Genomic DNA, 17,992 nt, shown 5'->3' with positions numbered 1-17,992 from the left:
AGCTACAGCCCCTGAGGGTGTACATGATGACTTTAGTTCGATAAAGTTTATATTTACTAGATTTAAGTAAACCTGTGAACTTGGAACGAAACTCATGACTATGAATACAATGAATTCTATAAATAATTGTAGAAATACTACACGAGAATGCTAACAAAATATTAGTATTAACATATGTGGTTCAGTTTGCCAAATAATGTTAAAACACCCACACCATTTTGTGAAAATATATATTTATTTTATTGTTTATTTTGATACATTTATGATAGGTTGTATATAAATATGGCTTACATTTAGGACCTGAAATTTTGTTTCTGTAATGTATATAGTTCTGTGTCAGTCTCATAGAAGGAAAAATTTGATCATCTTCTTTCAATGTTTAACTTCTACAAAGTGCTCTTTATACGATGAAACATTGTCACTTTTAAAATATATAATAGTCTTTTCAAAATATATTAATTTCTCTAACCGATTTAACAGAATATCAAGGAAATCATTAATATCAACAAGCATACTGTAGAATATTTTTATTACAAAATATGTTAGATAATGTGTATTGTACTCACTGATGTAGATTCTAAAAAAATTTGGAAGATAACGATACTGTGTATAATTCACATCGCGGTGTTTTTACGTTGGAAGTAGTATCGCAGAAGATTTATATCTAAACTTTACTGCAACGCTCATTTGTACAGATTCAATGATTATTATGCAGAAGAGTTTGGATAAAAGGATAAGTAATATCCTTGCGTGATTTGTGAAAACATATTGTAAAGAAATTGAATTATAAACGAAAATGCATGGTTTAGAAAAATATTAACATGGCTATGTCTCCATTAAATGAATCTTATATGTATCTAAAAAATATGTAGTTTAAAAAAATGCTCGATATGCTTGCAAGTTGAGTATGAGATACATTGCCATGAGATCTTAGGTTTTAATAATTAGACATCAGTCTTGAGACTGTTAACTGATTAATAGAATAATCAATAGCAGTAAATTAAGCTTTGCAGATCACAATGTTTCAGTATTTTACGTTCAACAAAATTATTTTGTAACTTAGGCATTTTCACTAGCAGGCCTCTTCTTGTTCTAAAAAGTAAACATTTTATTTTCATTATTAAGCGATCGTGGGTACAAAAATATTAAATATTCAATTTAATTTAAAAAAAAATCTTACAGTTTGTTTAGATGGTTTGACATCCGCGCTAGAAATACGTGTCTTGGACCTTTCTTGTTCCAACTGTGCGTGTAAAGATGTTACTTCTGATGTTAATTCATCTCGTATTTCTTGTAATTTTGCTACTTCTGCTAATACCGATGCTTTATCCTTCACTAAGAGTCATAATTAACACTATGAATCATATTTACCACAATATTACAATATTATTAACAAAGCAATATAAACTTACTTTCACCGTGAGATAATATTTGATAAAGCTTTTTATTTCTCTCTTTAACTTGTGTCAATTCTTCTTTCAAGCTCCCAACCTGAGTCCTTAATTGATTAATAATTTCATCTCGTTTTTCCACTTCAACCCTTAGCTGAGCAGATGTAATATCATCATCAATTTTCTTTAGTCTTGCTTTCAACATATCTTTTTCCTTTCCCTTTGTTATTTCGTCTTTTGTTTCTTTTTCAACCCTTTCAAAAAATTCTGCATCCTCTTCTACAAAATTCGTATGAACTAATCACATATTATTTTATTTCACGTGTTTCCCTTGCAAAAGATTTGCAATTACAAGGAAATATTACCTTTTGATTTAATTTCTCCACAGTCAGGTGGTGGAACTGTATTTTGAACAGCATTTGATCCCATATTATTGAATTCCTCTAACGACATGGTGGCCTTTTTCGATTTTTTCCCTGACTTTTTATTAGGTTCTTGCTCTTTGTCTGACTTTGCTGCACTTACTAGTTGTTCTTCATAAGCCAGTTTCGACAGTAAGATGGCTTGATGCAACTCTTGCTCAAACGTTTCCTCGACAGCCTTAAGGAAATCACAATTGGACGTGATAACACACAACACATATAAATATGTCACTACTGAAACAAAACCTCAGATTTAAAAATTTATATTTGAAATTAAACGATGATTTTCACACTTATTAGTCAAGTCTGTGCTGTCCTTATTATAGACAACTCGATGGAAGGCATTGTATAAATACCCGTTGTAAAACAAGTACTATATTACATATGAAAGAAGCTTAGGAGATTAGAATGAATATAGTTTATTTATTTAATAAATGTTTCGTCTTTCATTTAGATCTCTTCTATACAAAAATATTTATTATAAATATACAGTTATTACACAATTTCAGTGTTAATAACCTTAAAATAAAACTAAAAGTTTAAAACATACATAATTGTTTTAATTTGTGAAACATCTTTGATGACATTTATATAAAGAAACTGAACTATTTATAGTGTTTTATATATTTATTTTAAAACAGATGTATGAAAATCTCAAGGACGCGTACGTGCGTCACTCGAAGCCAATGTGTTAGATTAGAATGAAATCATTTACAAAGCTATCATGAAATGAACTTACAATTATAAAAACAATTTATACATTACCATTGTATCTTTCTGTTTCCATTGTTCCCACTGCTGATTTTCATTGTTATTATTGTTAGTCTTTTTCTTTTTTCCCTACAAACGAAGAAGATAATTATAAATTAACATAGTAAAAAGTAAATGAAAATGTTATTGTACAAGTACTTTGACAAATTATATTCATGTGTCGTTGTCATGAATAAATCGCTATATTGTTGTTTGTTACTTGTTATTCATTGTTCGAATAAAATTTGTGCTACTTCCGATTTGATTTTATTTGAAAAAATCGAACACAGAAGAATAAATATACAAAATCGAAGATTGTCATATCAAGCTCGATTTTCTAGAAAATCGATTAAAAGTCGAGCATTTCTCATTTAACATTCCCGCCAGTGGTTTTGTAAGTATTGTGACGTTTCCCGGCTAATCAAAAACAACAACAACAAAAAAACAACAAAGACTACACGCGTTGTACCTTGTTCTGTTTTTTTTTGTCATCCTTCTTTGATTGTTGCTGTTGCTTCGATTTGTCGTTTTTGGTTTTTTGATTCAGCTTGCCAGTGGTAATGTTCTTCGCCGTTTTCTTCGGCTTACAATCGTCATCATCGATGCTGAGCACTGCAAATCTCGAAGGAACAGCGGTCGCCATTTCTGTGAACTGTGAATGTACGTATTGATAACGAAACTACAGAACTTCCGGTATCGTTATGGTCGCAATACTTGTTATATTCGTGGTGCCCCTCGCTACTCTATCGTATATCTCACAGAAAATGGCCTAACGTAACGTACACAACTTACGCGTGTGAACACTTATCGCGTGAAAAGGGATGCAAAGGGATGTAGAACGGAAAATGAAGAACGTTGTTCAACTACGACATAAACCGGAAACGAATAGTAAACGTTCTTGCAAAACACGAGCGCCCCTGGCGGAAAATATTGTCGATATTTCGCTTAACCCGCCCGGCGACACACTGCAGCCAACTGTCGCGGAAGAAATGAGAACACCTTCGCGTTACATTTTGAAGTTTTAAATTGTTTTATGTGTACGATCATTTTTTGATGGATTTGTAAGATTTGTAATCAAACGTCGTTCCTTTGTATATACATTTCAATACAGAAACAAGAATCTGTATATTGACGATTAAAGAATGTACTTGAAACTAAGTAATTTAAGTTAATTAAATATTGAATGTATTTCAGCAGTTATATATAGACTGCGAATTTCTATGTATTTATGGTGTGAATATGAATTACTCGTGGAAAGTGTATGCAATTTATATGTATTTATAAAATATATAAAATTTATATACATATTTATAAAATATATAAAATTCATATACGTATTTATAAAATATATAAAATATATATATATGTATTTATAAATTTATAAAATATATTCTGCGCACATTTTACATATCCTTTCTTATATTAATACATGTCATAGGTGTATTCACTCCACAGTCGAATTATTTATCGATTAGATGCTTTGGCTGAAATTGTGTGAAATATATTTCGTTTCCTAAATCGTCAGAAAAATATCATAGTTAGTAGTTTTTAATTTAAATTTATGATTTTTACTTCAAAAAAATGATCTTCTCTCCTATCAAATTTTTGTAGACAATTCCGTTCAACTTTGTACATTTTTAAGACAATGAATGTGGACATAATATTTTCAAATACCAAAGTGACTTAAATATAAGCCTTAACGTTTTAAATAAACGAGTATCTCTTTTTTAAATCGCAAACTTTCGATCTCTATTTCTGATAAACCTCTCCTGCGATATAGAGCAAAACAGAGAGCTCAACATACACACATACATACACGCTGTACATATACACATATAATATATCGAATTTTGTTCATTTTCCAACCTGAGAGATTTCGAAAAAGCGAAAAAGATCGAAGTTTCCATACCTCCTTTTCTGTTTTACTCGGTAACGGCTTGGTAAAGTAAAAAAAAAAGTAATAAAATGAGCATCGCGAAAGGTTATTAACTCGCGATAGTTGGCAATCCTGCCGGATCGAGAATCTCGATCAACGAGAGAGAAGGAAGTATCCATCTACACATCCATCCATCCACCGTACTGAGCCCCGTTGCACGTCGGGAACACTGAACATGCACGTACGTCGTACGAGCGACGTAGAGCGTTGAATGTGTCGATTGCGTTCGGGGTTGGCTTGGACTTTTCGCGGTTGTATGTGCGCGCAGCAACGTCGCGTGGTCGGCGATCGAGGGTGTCGCGAAGCCTTCTAGCGTATCGTGGACTGGTTGATAAGAGGCGAGGTTGAAAAGTGAAACTTGTTCGTTCCCTGGGACGCTCGCCAATTCTGGAGGTGCACCGACTCCTATTGCGGCGTCGTTCTAACAAACAGCCGGGAGTATACCGCAAAGTTCACAAACTGTGCATCCGTGTGTAGAGGCATCCAATCACGGAATTCGCGGGCTAAGATGCCCGACGTGGCTCCTGTGGACAACGTCGGCATCGAGACCAGGATCAACGAAGAGGTGCACGACGAAGGGAACGACGCTCGCTCCTGGTTTCCCGCGAATACACCGCCGATTTCATTTTTACGCATACCCGTGCATATGGGCCAACAGTTTCTCGTATTTTGAAACGCCAGTGCTTTGGCGAATTAACTGTTTCGAAAGAATTTCGTGCTCGATGCACTGGATTTGTTGCTACACGGTTTTAACAATAACAACATAGAAACAACGACTATTTACTACCGCGGTATTTTGCCCCTCGTTCACGTTCGAGGAAGTATGTCGTGCGTTATGTGAGCAGAAAAATATTTTGTTTATGGTGCAGATAGATTTGAAAGGACTTATATTAATTAAAGCTGGGTAAATGGTTTTTTGAAAGTATTCGGTAGTGACTGTGTTACTTTTCTGTGTTTACACTGGTCAATGAATGTCTACGTGGAATAACTAAAAGTGTTTTAATAATCTTGTCATACTTTGGAACATCTGACAGTGCTTGCATAAATTGAATACGTTGGCTGGTTCAAGAGAATATTTGTGTTCTACTCAGTCGCATTGGATGGTTGCTATTCCATTTTGAGATAATAGTGTAAAAACAACGATCACTTATTAACCCATTATTCGCTTTGCTTGCCTCTATGGAAGAATGTAACGTGTGATGCGATCAGAGAAATATTTCAAAGGAAATGTTTACGGTGCGTTCTATAGATCTGGAAAGTTATAAATTAATTAAGGCTTGGTATATGATTTCTATTAAAGATTCAATAGGAACCACATTATCTTTTGTACTTATGCTAGTAAATGAAAATATACATGGAACAACAAACAATATTTCAATACTGTGTACATATTAAAATGAAAGGCATGTAATTGCAAAGTACCCAAAATTTTAAGAAAATCATTTATTTCTTTGCATATTAATCATGTTACTTTTTCAATGAAATAAAAACATTTGTCATTGCCTTGTACCAAAACTATAAATATTTGTTCTGTATTATTATATACAGGGGCAGATAGTACTAGAGGTACGCATTGAAAGACAAATGTAAGACAACGGATCTATTTTCATTTTCAATGCTGATATTGTGAAAGATAAAGCCAAATATCTTTCAAAGATGTGCGAACAAACAGAAATCAATTACTTGGATGGAGACATTGTCTGGGTGAAACTCGGAGCTTGTTGGTGGCCAGGACAAGTTACCGGGTTTCATAATTTGCCAGAAGATATTCAACATGAATTTAAAAAAAAGCCTTTAATAGCTGCTGTAAAGTTCTTTCAAGAGGATACATAGTAAGCAATTTATATATATTTATTACTTACATTTAGCAATGTTTTCAGTTTCTTGGTATATCTGCATATTTATTCTATAAATACATATAATAACATCTTGTAAATGTTTTCCTTTTTTCAGCGAATTTGTCAAGAATTATCAACAGATTTACAAGTACAATTGCACGCAAAAAGATGACTTCATCAAAAAAGGATTAGGTATGCTGTTTGCACATGTGTAACCATTTAATCATGTAAATGGTTTAATATCTAAAAAATTGTATATAATTTTACATTTAAGAAAACATTTCCAACGTGATTGTTTTTTTAAACAATTGTTTACAGATAAATACAGAAGCAAAAGTAAGGATGGCTCTAGGTACATGGATAAATTCCCTGGAGATGTTGAAATGGCTGAAAAGTTAACAGGAGGCGATCCAGACATATTAAGCCAAGATAAATTCTGTCCAGAAGAAAAGCCAAACATATCGGCACTATTCGGAGAGAAGAAAATTCCTAAGAAAAAACGAGAGCGCGAGGAAAATCCTAGAAGAAGCGATAGCATCGAAGTAGTACGCAAAATTACGCATCCGCGATTTTTGAAGGAAAGTGATCATGAAGTTCGAATTCGTCACCAACCTACTAGTTTACCGTCTACGCCAAATAGTGCCACTTCTCCGCAATATCCCTGTCATTTGTGCAATTTCACTTCTTCCCGCGTTAACGTTATTATTTGTCATATAAAAAGTCATAGGTCGGGTGGCTCGCCAATGGCAAAATCAAAAGTAAAAACTTATTCCCAGTATAAAGGAAGAATTTCAGATGTAGATACTCCTAAAAGAAAATACGTCAAAAAAGAGAAAATTCAGTCGAACAGAAGTAAAAGTAATAGTGAATCAAGCAAACGAAAGCAATCTAAACAAAGTGAGAAAGCTGCTAAAAAGAAAAAGACAGATCCTCAAATTCGTGATACTATATTAGCGGATTGGGAAGATGAATCAGACGAGGAAATTACTTTAATTCAGAGTGAAAGTAGCTCGACAACGAAAAGTCAATTTGACCTTGAAAAATCAGAAGATTCTAATCAAAAGAACGATACAGTGCCAGATACCAATGAAATTATTGCAGAAACCGAAAAATTGCTTAAAGAAACTGAGAAATTAACATCGATCGACGTAATGAAGGATTCTGTTGGCGGTACTATTAACATTTCGAAAAGTTTGCAATCAAATCTCTCTGATAATAAGTCAGAACAAGAGAAAGATGCGAAAATATTGGATACTGATATTAACAAATCAATCGATAAATCACAGAAAGAGAAGGAAATTTTCAGTGTTGACAATGAAAGTAAAGTTAATGTCCCTAAGAAGGACGACAAAAAATCCCTATTATCTTGTTTTGATTTTCATGAGGAGGAGCCATCCATACCTCCTGTAAGGAAAAAAGTTCGCGTGTTTCACCAAAAGAAAGAAATTATAAAAGAATTCGAAATGAGTCAAGCTTTAAAAACGGAACAAGAAAAAGAAGCAGAAAATAATAAAGCTAGTGGTAAAGATGATACGAAACCAAAAGAGTCTGAAAACTTAGATGCACAATTGTCTTTGAGTGCGCAAGATTCGGATAAATTTGGCAAAAATAAAGATATTGATCAAGATAAGCAGACAAATAATGAAGTTAAACGATCGAAAGAAAAGAGCGAAGTTGAAAAAGTACCAGATGTGCAAAAATCTGATTCTGGTGGTTCTAGTACGGAATTAGAAATTGTAGAAATAGTCGAGGTTGAAAAGGTTGAGAGTAAGAATGAAAAAGCCATAAAGGCTTCGAAACCTTTAGAAGTACAAGATACTCGAGCAATAAATTCTGACAAAGAATTAATGGAAAATAAAAAATTAGATACACAAAGTGTACCTACCGACAATAAACAAGTAGAATCTAAAGATTCAGTTAACGATGATGAAAATATGGAACCGACGAAGCAAAAGTCTTCAAAAGAAGTTGACGACATTTTGTCTGAACAGTGTACGACAGAAACGGAGGACGAAACGATTTCTGAATCCGCTGACACACTTCCTGAACAAAGCGAAAATTCAGATGTAGATATGTTGGATCAAGATCGAGTTCTTCAATCTGACACTACGAAAATTGTATTAAATAACGATAAATTGACTTTTACTCCGCAAGTTCGAAAGCGCAGAGGTAGGCCAAAAAAATCAGAATCAGCTCATACCAGTACTAGTGGAAATACAAGCGGAACTGAAAGTCCAAAAATAAAGGATAGGAAGTACAACAAAAAATTGTTTGAAAAATTTGAGTTATCGAGAAGAACATCCGAATCTGACAGCGAACGTTCGTACAGTGGCAGAAAACGAAAACCAAATAAAAAATATTTGGAATCTGATATATATGTGCAAGATGTGGAACAAAAACTATATAGAACTGATGAAAGTCAATCCGAAAGTGAAGAAATTAGTTTTGAAAAAGTGAAAAGTAAATCAAGGAGAAATAAAAAAGGGATAGAAATGGACAAGAAAAGAAATGAGGGCATCGTTTTGGAAGAGCAAAAAGAATTGGAAATCTCTTGTAGTGTATTGAATTCATCAGAAAATAATGTTCCTGCTTCAAGTACAGAAGTGAAGCATGATTTGACTGATAATAGTGCATGCAAAACTGAAATGTTATTGGAGGTAGATAAAGAAGTAAGTGACAATCAACCTCCTATTGAAACTTCTGAAAAACTACAAGTGTCTTCGGAGGAAAGATGTTCCCCAGAAAAATCTGATATACGTGTAGTTTCTGAAGATACAAAAATGTCAATAACAGAAAATATTTCTAAAAGTCAGAGTATAACACATGACCTTGAGAAAGGAAAAGGTAATGAAATTGAAACTGAAAATATATTACCTTCAAGTGATCCTCAACAAGAAACTTTAAAAGATATGAAAACGGAATCTTCAAGTACATTTCAGTTAGAACCTTTGCCAGAGAAGGAAACAACTCCTAAAAAATTGGATACTTTGAAAACAGTCGACATGCTTCCACCTAAAAAGTCTCAAATCAAAAAGTTTGAGCTATCACAAATTGATTTTTTTGACACCAATGCCTCCACCAATAAAACTATTACACAGCCTGAATTAGATAGGGGACAAGAAAAATTGGAGGACGTGAATAATGAAATAGTTGAAACCAGTGTAGATGCAAATGCAATCAGTCCTTTGAAACAAAAAGAAGACAATTCTACGGAAAAACTTGGACAGAATACTATCAAACCAACAGATGAGGATATTGGAAAAGATGCATTAAAAGAAGAGAAGAAAATTCAGGATAAAGAAGAAACTATATCAACAAATCAGGAAGTTCATAAAGTAGAAATGGAAACACCAGAGACCCAAGAATTAGAACTTACATTAGAAAGTTCAGAACAACTGTCCAAAGATGCACCAACTGTTTTAAGCGAACAAGTTCAAAAGAGATCATCTATGCAAACAAGGTACAAAGGGAAATTTACACCAGAGACAGGTGCTAAGTCTAAAAAAGATAAAGAATCGATAGACGATAAATCAACGAACACATTCCAGGAAGCTTTTTTGAAAACTTTACACATAGATAAGAAAAAAGGTACAGTAGATGATTCTGAGTCACCTGGAAAAGGAAGAAGAGGTAAGAAACCAGTTAAAAAGAAACTTGAAGATGAAGAAGACACAAACATTTTGTCTGTGACAACCCAAGATGTAAAAACTGATGATGAGTTAAATAAAGGCTTAGAAACCTTTCCTAACAATCAGTCTCAGGAAAATAATTCTCAAATCGCAGTTACAAGTAATTTTGAAGGTATTGAAATTGTAGTTGATCACAATCTTGAAGTTGATACAAAAATGGACGATAGTATGTTTCAAAACATTGATCAGCTAGCATCGTCATCAAGTGAATTAGGCATTATGACCAAGTCAATAGCACAGTACCCTTCTATTGAGGACAGGCCTAAAACCATCAGCTTAGACATACAAAAGTTTGACGAATCTTCAAGAATGTCTACGTCCACACCTTCGCCATCATCGGACATTACAGTACCAGTAAAGAAACGTGAAATGCCGCGAATAATTGAAAATGTTACGTTGACTGAACCTATGCAGATTTTAAAATCAAAATTACTGGATAAGTTACCACAGAAAGGACTGAAGCATAAATTAGAAACAGATAGTACAAAAAAAGGTGATCAAAAAGGTAGTTCAAAGGCAAAAATAATGAAACTCGAGTCTACGTCGTCGAACGCCAAAATGAAAACTGGTCTAAAAGTTACATCTCCTAATCTGTCTCTGACTAAAAAATTACAAGTGCTGAAAGCTGAGGAAGCAGAAACTGCCGCAATGATGGAAGCACAAAATGAACAGTTAAATCTGAAAACATCGAAAACTGCTACCGCAACAACCACAACAGAGAAATATATTCAACAAAGTTCACAAAGCCTGGCGGATATGGAACTGGATATAAACTCGATGCCATTTGTCTTGAGCGAAGATGTTTTAACTCCAGAAAGTATTGAACAAATGCCTGTTGTTATATCATCCATCATACCTGCATCCAGTACGATACCGGCAACTTTGTCATTCACGCCTACCACACAAATAGTGTCACCCACTCAAACCCATTTTAAATTAAATGAAAGTACAAGCGAATTATCGCCTTCGAAGAAGAAGAGTGGTACACCCGCAATCTTGAAAAACAAAAGTAAAACGAAACCTACGATCACGAGTATAAAAACGTTAGTACCACCACTTACCGGTGGCGTAAAAGGTTTAAAGTTTCAAAGTGCTCCAGCAACAAGCAAAGTTCCTCCTCTTCTAACACAGAAGGGAACACCAGGTAAATATGTAGTTGTTCAAACTTCTGGAGGACAGCAATTACGTTATAGCGTTCAGGGTAAAACGGGAACGCAACAAAAAATTGCTATACCGTCTGGTAAAAGTGCTGGAAATGCACAAATAGTTCAACAAGGAGGAAAAGTGGTTATATTAACGTCAGCTCAATCTGGTCAAACGAAAATGTTACCTTTAAATATCTCTAAAACATTAAGTGGTAAAGTTCAAAGAATTATGACCAATAAAGGCCAAGTACTCTGTCCTATCAGTCCACAGGGTATCGTAAATTCAAAAACAATAATTGCCCCAAAGGGAGATGGTGTCTCACCAACGACATCTAAGCTTCCTGCGGGACATAAAATTCTTAATACCCAAAGTATAATAGCGTCGAAAGGAGTATTAACTCCTATTTCAGGAACAATTGCTAAGACAGCTTTGTTGGGAACCTTATCTCAGGGAATTCTTACAAAAGATGGAATTTATACTCCGATAAGTACTGCTACTTTAAGCGGGAAAACGATTATTGGATCAAAGGCTTTAGTAACAAAAGGTACTACTATTTTGTCTCCTCAGAATTTAGGAACTTCGAAAGCTATTTTAACTCCTATATCTCAAGCTCTCACGACGAAAACACTTTTAAGTCCTCAAGGTATCGTAAGTAACAAAGCTACTGTTTTGACTCCAATAACAGGGCAACAAGTAAAAGCCATTGCGGCAAAAAGTCCATCCAAAGGCACAAGTAAGGTGCACTATCAATCTGTACAACAAAAGGTGCAGTTACCCATATTACAAAAATCGCAAAAAGTTTCATTGTCTTCGCAAGGTAGATCTGGACAATTAAAAGCTACAGCTAATACGGTAGTATTGCAGAATACTATGCCCACACAAAAGACTGTACATCAAGGAAAGAGAGGAATAAAACAAACAGTTGTTCAGCAAGGTTCACTTCAAAATATTTCATCTCAAGGCAGCACGCAACAGGTAATAGGTATAAATCCACAAATTCAACAAAAAGGAAAAGCAGGATCTACATCGACTATACAAAAAGTCATCGTTCCTCGTGGTAGCCGACACTCAAAATCGCAACAAAAGATAGTTGTTCAAAAAGTACAAGAACCTGCAATCACGACAGTACAAAGTATTCATACAAAACAAACAGCACTGACAAGTGTGCCAAGTATGTCTAAGATAACAACGGATCAGAAGCAAGCAAGTGCTACAATCACAAAGGCTTCTACAAAAGGTCACGCGATAAGTAAAGCTACCCAACAGCAGAAAAATTTATTAAATATTGCGATGAATTCAGCATCCGCGAGTAACGTTAATACAAATCTCTCTGCATCGTTATCTCTTCCACCGCTGGAGCCTATCGAGCCTGAAAAGAAATTAAAAGTGGAAAACGTACTAACTGAGACTGTGCAGAAAGAGCAACCTAAAATAGAAAAGTTTAGTGTTGAAAAAGGCAGCGAGGTAGAAAAAGTGGAAGAACCAAAAGTAGCAACACAGCCGCAAATAATGGCTTTACCAACGGAGAGCAGCGACGGAACGCAAACTTATGTTTTAGTAACTATCGATGACCAGGGACAAATACAACCACTCGATAATAATACTCTTATGTCATTGGAAGGCACTACACAGAATCCAGATGGCACGAGAACTTTGTACATAGATCCTAGTTCATTAGGAGAAGCAGGCACATTGGATAACATTGTTCTACAATTTGACAATGGTGTCATGCCAAGTATACAAACCACTGTTACAGAACCCACTCAGACAATTATATCTGAAAGTTTTCCTACTTCAGAAGTGATACAAACGTCGAATCAAGATATTCTGGCAGCGGCTCTGGCTAATACGGATTTCCAACAAGAAATTAGCTTATCGGATAATCCAGCAGGAAGCGTAATGACTACTGGTTTGACTCAAACAAGTTTGATCAATCAGACTATTTTACAGTCAACTATCATCCCACCTACCGAGCCAATATCTTCTGCCTCTGTACTTGAAACATCGTTAACCTTGAATCAGCCTATAATGACTCCACTAGAGGTGCCCAGTAGTTTACCTATACAAACGGAATCAACTTCGACTTCTACTATAGCAACTATTCCATCTTCTCTCGAACTACCAATAACCATAACGAATCCTAACATTTCTTACATTTCAACTGGTGAAGCACAAATTCAGATTCCTGGTAATTCTATGCCAGATATTGGAGAAATCATGGAAAGTTCAAGTACAGCGGAAATTGCTCGAACAGAAATTCCTGCGAGTACACAGTACCTAGTGTTACCGAATTTGGAAAGTAATATCGCTGTGGATGCTCAAAATGTTCAAAACGACGCAATATCAATACCTAGCGTTTCATATTCAGTTTCAATACCAAACAACATGGTTTTACAAAGTTCCCAAGTTCAAACGACTCCTTCGATGCCTATAATAGATGATACCTATACTGAAAATGTACAATTTACATCTACCATTGAACCATCGATAACAACCGAGCAATCTTTTGTGGATATACCTGTTTCTGAGATGCTTGTTTCGAAGCCTGCTATTTCCACGGAAACTATACAATCGCAAGATATTACTGTAACATCAGAAATGATAGTATGCGACGATGTTCCTGCATCCTCTGAAGAATCTATCGTATCAACAAATGAACCTTCCACTTTACACGAACACCAAGATTTGAACAGTGTAGAAATATCTTTGCAGGAAGAGATCTCTTCTCAAGAAATACCCATTAAATCGGAAGAGATAGTTTTACAGGATACGATTGTTAAAGAAGATAGCAGTTCAATCATTGCAGCGGGTAGTCAAAGCGAAGAAGTTAGCAATAATGATGATATAGCACATGTGCAAATTGCGAAGCAACCAGATGAGTCGACGACAAATAGTTCGTCGATAATAGATGAGACTGCCTTAGTTACATCTGAATCCAGTTCAAAAATGTCGCCTGCGGAACACACGAGTTTTGAAGTTTCCGATTCGAACGTAATGGAAACGGATACTTCGCAACAATCAAAAAACACCGAGAAACTTAAAGAACTAAATTTGACTCGAGAAACTAGTACTATAGCCTCCTCTCCAGTAATCGAAGAGCAAGCTGCAACATCTAACGAAGTAGAGTCTGTTCCAGAGTCAGCGCAAATTGTACCTGCGGAGTCACTGAATCGTTTAGACGAGCAAAGTATGGACGTAGACGAGGCTATCGATTCGAAAATGTATGCTGCGAGTACAATTAAAGATGACTGCCAAAGAGACGAGCCGTCGTCTCAGGGTGAATCAGAACCGGTGCAAAGAAATTTAGAGTTACATTTCGAAGATACGAATTTAGAGACTAATCACGAAACGCCGTCGCAATCGTACGAGCAATTTGGAGTAGCAGTGACTACCGATTCTACCGATTTACCTAGTCAATCTGCTACCAAGTCCGAGAATTCGAGGGAGCCATCGCAGTCGATAACATACGAGCCAATGGAAACGGACGAAGAAGCAATCGTTACGGAACCACCGAGTCAATCGTTTGAACATTCGAAAATTAACGAAGCCTCTCAGTCGTACGAGACTTCCGCGGAAGCAAGTACAAATGCGCCTACGCAATCGTTTAACGAACTTATGCAGAGTCAAGAGGAGAGAACGACTATGGACGAGGCGATCGACGATCAAACGTTTCCAACGCAGAGCTACGAAGTCGGTAAAGCGGAAAATATTTCGGAAAATCTAGAGACTGACACCGAGATTAGCCAGGAGGGAAACATGCCGTCTCAGTCGAACGACATTGGTGCTGACGGTATCGGTACCTCTTCGGTTTCTACGAATAATTCTGGTCTCAACGAGGACGAAACTGCCAGTTCGTCTTACGTTCCAGAAACTCCTGAGAACCAAGAAAGAGATCCAGACCAAGAAAGTGCAATAAGTACGTCGTCTTGCGAGATTCCACCCTGCGCGGAACTGAACATTGCGTCGTCCAGCGCAGAGCACACGAGTATCCATGACAATGGAGTACCTGAAATACCTACATCTTCGTACAATTTGAACCCAGACATTTCGTCAACCCACGTGGATTCTGTACCAACTTCTAGTTACGAAGAGCAGAATGTATCAACCTCTTACGAAGTGCCGATCTCGATGCCTGGCCTAGAAGAGGCTCCCTCCCAGAATTTCGTTACCGAGAGCACGGATCATAGAAACGAGCCTTCCAGCTACTATGCTCATCACCAGGAAGTGACAGCGAGCTATTATGAATCGGTAGGCCAGGAAACAAATTCTAGGTTGGATGAAGATCCACAGGAGGAGGTCACACCCAGTTATTACGAGGGTAACCCGCAAGAAGCAAGTCAGAGCTATTTTAATCCAGAAGAAGCTACACCGAGTTATTCCAGTCATAATGTTTCTCCTAGTTATTACGATCACAGACCAGAAAGTGAGGCAAGTCAAAGTTACTACTCTACGGACGATATAGAAAAGACGGAGCAGTCCTCGCAAAATATTGAAGCCTCGCAAAGCTTTTATCAAGAACAGTCGGACGAATTAAAATTAAGGCAACAAGGAGAAGCTACTCCTACATACACGGAAAGATACCCAGTCGATTACACGTTGGAGAATTCACCTATAGAAAGGCATGATCTTGTAGAAAGTTCTGTACCAGCCACCAAGCCTACAGAAAGGTAATACATTATGATAGGAAATAGCATTGTGCTACGGGGAAACTCCTTGTTTTCATAGACTATCAGACATTACAGCCATTGATAGATAAACTCGAATCTATTTTCAAGTGTACATATAATATTAAGATGATAAGTGACTAGACGTAAGATTAAAATTAGATTCTTACTATAATTTATATCTATATATAAAAAATATATACATATATTATGTCTACTAAATGTATATACATACGTACATGTTAACACAATGTATGTATATATATATACATATATATTTATATATGTCGATATATTTATATATATATATACATATATATCGACAACGGATGCAATCCGTAGATAGAACTCGGTACGTAAGCAATGTAATTATAAAGAAATATGGTTTCATTACAAAGACACTATGATCTAATTATTGTTTTTTTCATATACTGAACTAGTATCGTCTTTTCAATATAATATACCCATGATTTCATTTAATTCTCGAAAGTGAACACGTTAATATTTTGTCATCTAATTATTTCATTGCTATTGTGCATTTTCAAACACTTTGCACATGTAATTGTGTATGTTGTAAAATTTTACTATGGATCATTGGAGTAGTAGTAAGATCTACCAATTATGTTTTCATGATGTGATTGTCGTATGAGAAATATGTTTGTCCTATGAATAATCTGTTTTACAATCATCTTGAATGAATAAACATAAATTGATCGTAAAATATTTATACGTTGCTATACATTCTTATTAAAGATGGTTGGGGTTACATGAGTTTACTACTACTCCGTAGTGTCGAGTCGTAACGAGCGATTTTTCGTCTGACACCCGAAGAACATCAGCTCGAGTGATTGTATAAAAATAAATGCACAATATATCTTCAATAAAGTACCAGTAATCTACGCCTCAAAATATTTGTAAAATACAAGTAAAGACTTTTTGGGCTCTCATTTGAAGACTTAATTTTTCAGATAAGTTTTTCACCATCCTTCTCTTTCGCTCGATGCGTCGCCTGCTGATAGAAATTTTTTAATGTTGTAACTAATCACGGGTACGAATGGTTGAGCGAATCGAGGATCGTGTTATTAGACATACAGCGTTTACTTTATAGATAATAGCTTACATTATGAGAAATAAAGAAGCCTATTATTTCAAATATAGTGATGTGTAATCTGTGTGTTGAAGTGTAAAGGATAAAAACGGTTTATTAGGAAATCTGTCGTGTTTGAGATAAGTTTATACCTACAAGGAGTGATTTTTAATTGAAAATATTCTGAGAATTCAATTTCTGTCGAATTAACTTACCCAAAACATCGCATATTTTACGCGTAAACCAATTTAGATACATAATGATCGACTGAAAGTACATTTTTATGGTTTTTAAAGAAGTCTTATTAGATCTTAAACAAGACAGATTTACCAACATATCCTAATAGAAATGATTATATTATATTCTTTATAAACTCATGTTATCAAAAATAAATCTGTTTTTATTTCTCGTGGCGTTTTCAATTACGGTCACGTGTGTACATATTATGTATTATGTTATCGTCAGGAGAAGAAAGTTATTAATTAAAGTTATTAATGTCGCACTAAAAAGAAAACACAAAGTTGATCAAATGTTCTGGATAAATTGGGCCAGATAAATTTTCTAAGATGAACTGAATTGTTAATATTCTTTAATTGCTCTTACAATTGAATCGATATGTATATATTTATGCATGCATATATGTACCTCCGTAAATATACATGCATATATATCTTCCACTCGAAAGAGGTACACTACAAAAATTTCTGTACCTATAAATAGTATATAATACTGTGAGATGGGGGTAAAGATATAGTTACATTTTCTAATAAAACTTTCTGATACAATCGTAAGTTGGGATATGTGTGTTGCTTCGTTGAAGTAACCAAATCTAAGTGGCATAAAGTGATACCGAATAAATTACCATTACTGCGTTCTTATATCAATAACAATTTGATACTTTCATCACTAACAATATTATCTTTTTATTTCTACAGTGTGCACCACATACACGATTGTAACTAAGAGATAATATAAATATATGAATATTTACGTAACAGATTATATGTATGTACAATGAATGCTTTTAGTTGTTTTATTATTTGAAAATTTCCCATTACAATAAACTTTT

At 35.1% G+C, this 17,992-nt stretch overlaps 2 protein-coding genes across 5 annotated transcripts; one reads left to right on the top strand and one right to left on the bottom strand.

The window, feature by feature from the left end:
• Window positions 1-226: 226 nt before the first annotated feature.
• LOC128875777 (G kinase-anchoring protein 1-like) lies at window positions 227-3,621 on the bottom strand. Of its 4 annotated transcripts, none has more exons than XM_054121651.1 (7): window positions 3,278-3,436; window positions 3,033-3,215; window positions 2,579-2,653; window positions 1,757-1,991; window positions 1,413-1,688; window positions 1,181-1,335; window positions 229-1,092 (listed from the first exon to the last, which is right to left on the bottom strand). In XM_054121651.1, the coding sequence occupies exons 2-7, from the start codon at window positions 3,204-3,206 to the stop codon at window positions 1,060-1,062; spliced, it is 948 nt and encodes a 315-aa protein (XP_053977626.1). In that variant the 5' UTR covers window positions 3,207-3,215; window positions 3,278-3,436; the 3' UTR covers window positions 229-1,059. The 4 variants fall into 4 exon arrangements, with proteins under 4 accessions (XP_053977628.1, XP_053977626.1, XP_053977625.1 ...); XM_054121650.1 differs by having other exon boundaries at window positions 230-1,092; window positions 3,356-3,621; XM_054121652.1 differs by having other exon boundaries at window positions 231-1,092; window positions 1,413-1,670; window positions 3,356-3,572.
• A 275-nt stretch (window positions 3,622-3,896) lies between these two features.
• Window positions 3,897-17,945, top strand: LOC128875774 (uncharacterized). Its single transcript, XM_054121646.1, has 4 exons — window positions 3,897-5,735; window positions 6,048-6,331; window positions 6,453-6,529; window positions 6,656-17,945. The coding sequence occupies exons 2-4, from the start codon at window positions 6,156-6,158 to the stop codon at window positions 15,841-15,843; spliced, it is 9,441 nt and encodes a 3,146-aa protein (XP_053977621.1). The 5' UTR covers window positions 3,897-5,735; window positions 6,048-6,155; the 3' UTR covers window positions 15,844-17,945.
• The last annotated feature ends 47 nt before the right edge of the window (window positions 17,946-17,992 follow it).

Source organism: Hylaeus volcanicus, chromosome 4, assembly GCF_026283585.1.
Source record: "Hylaeus volcanicus isolate JK05 chromosome 4, UHH_iyHylVolc1.0_haploid, whole genome shotgun sequence".
Lineage (NCBI taxonomy): Eukaryota > Metazoa > Arthropoda > Insecta > Hymenoptera > Colletidae > Hylaeus > Hylaeus volcanicus.
The sequence above is the reverse complement of the archived record's forward strand: the minus strand, read 5'-3'. Positions and strand labels throughout refer to the sequence as shown.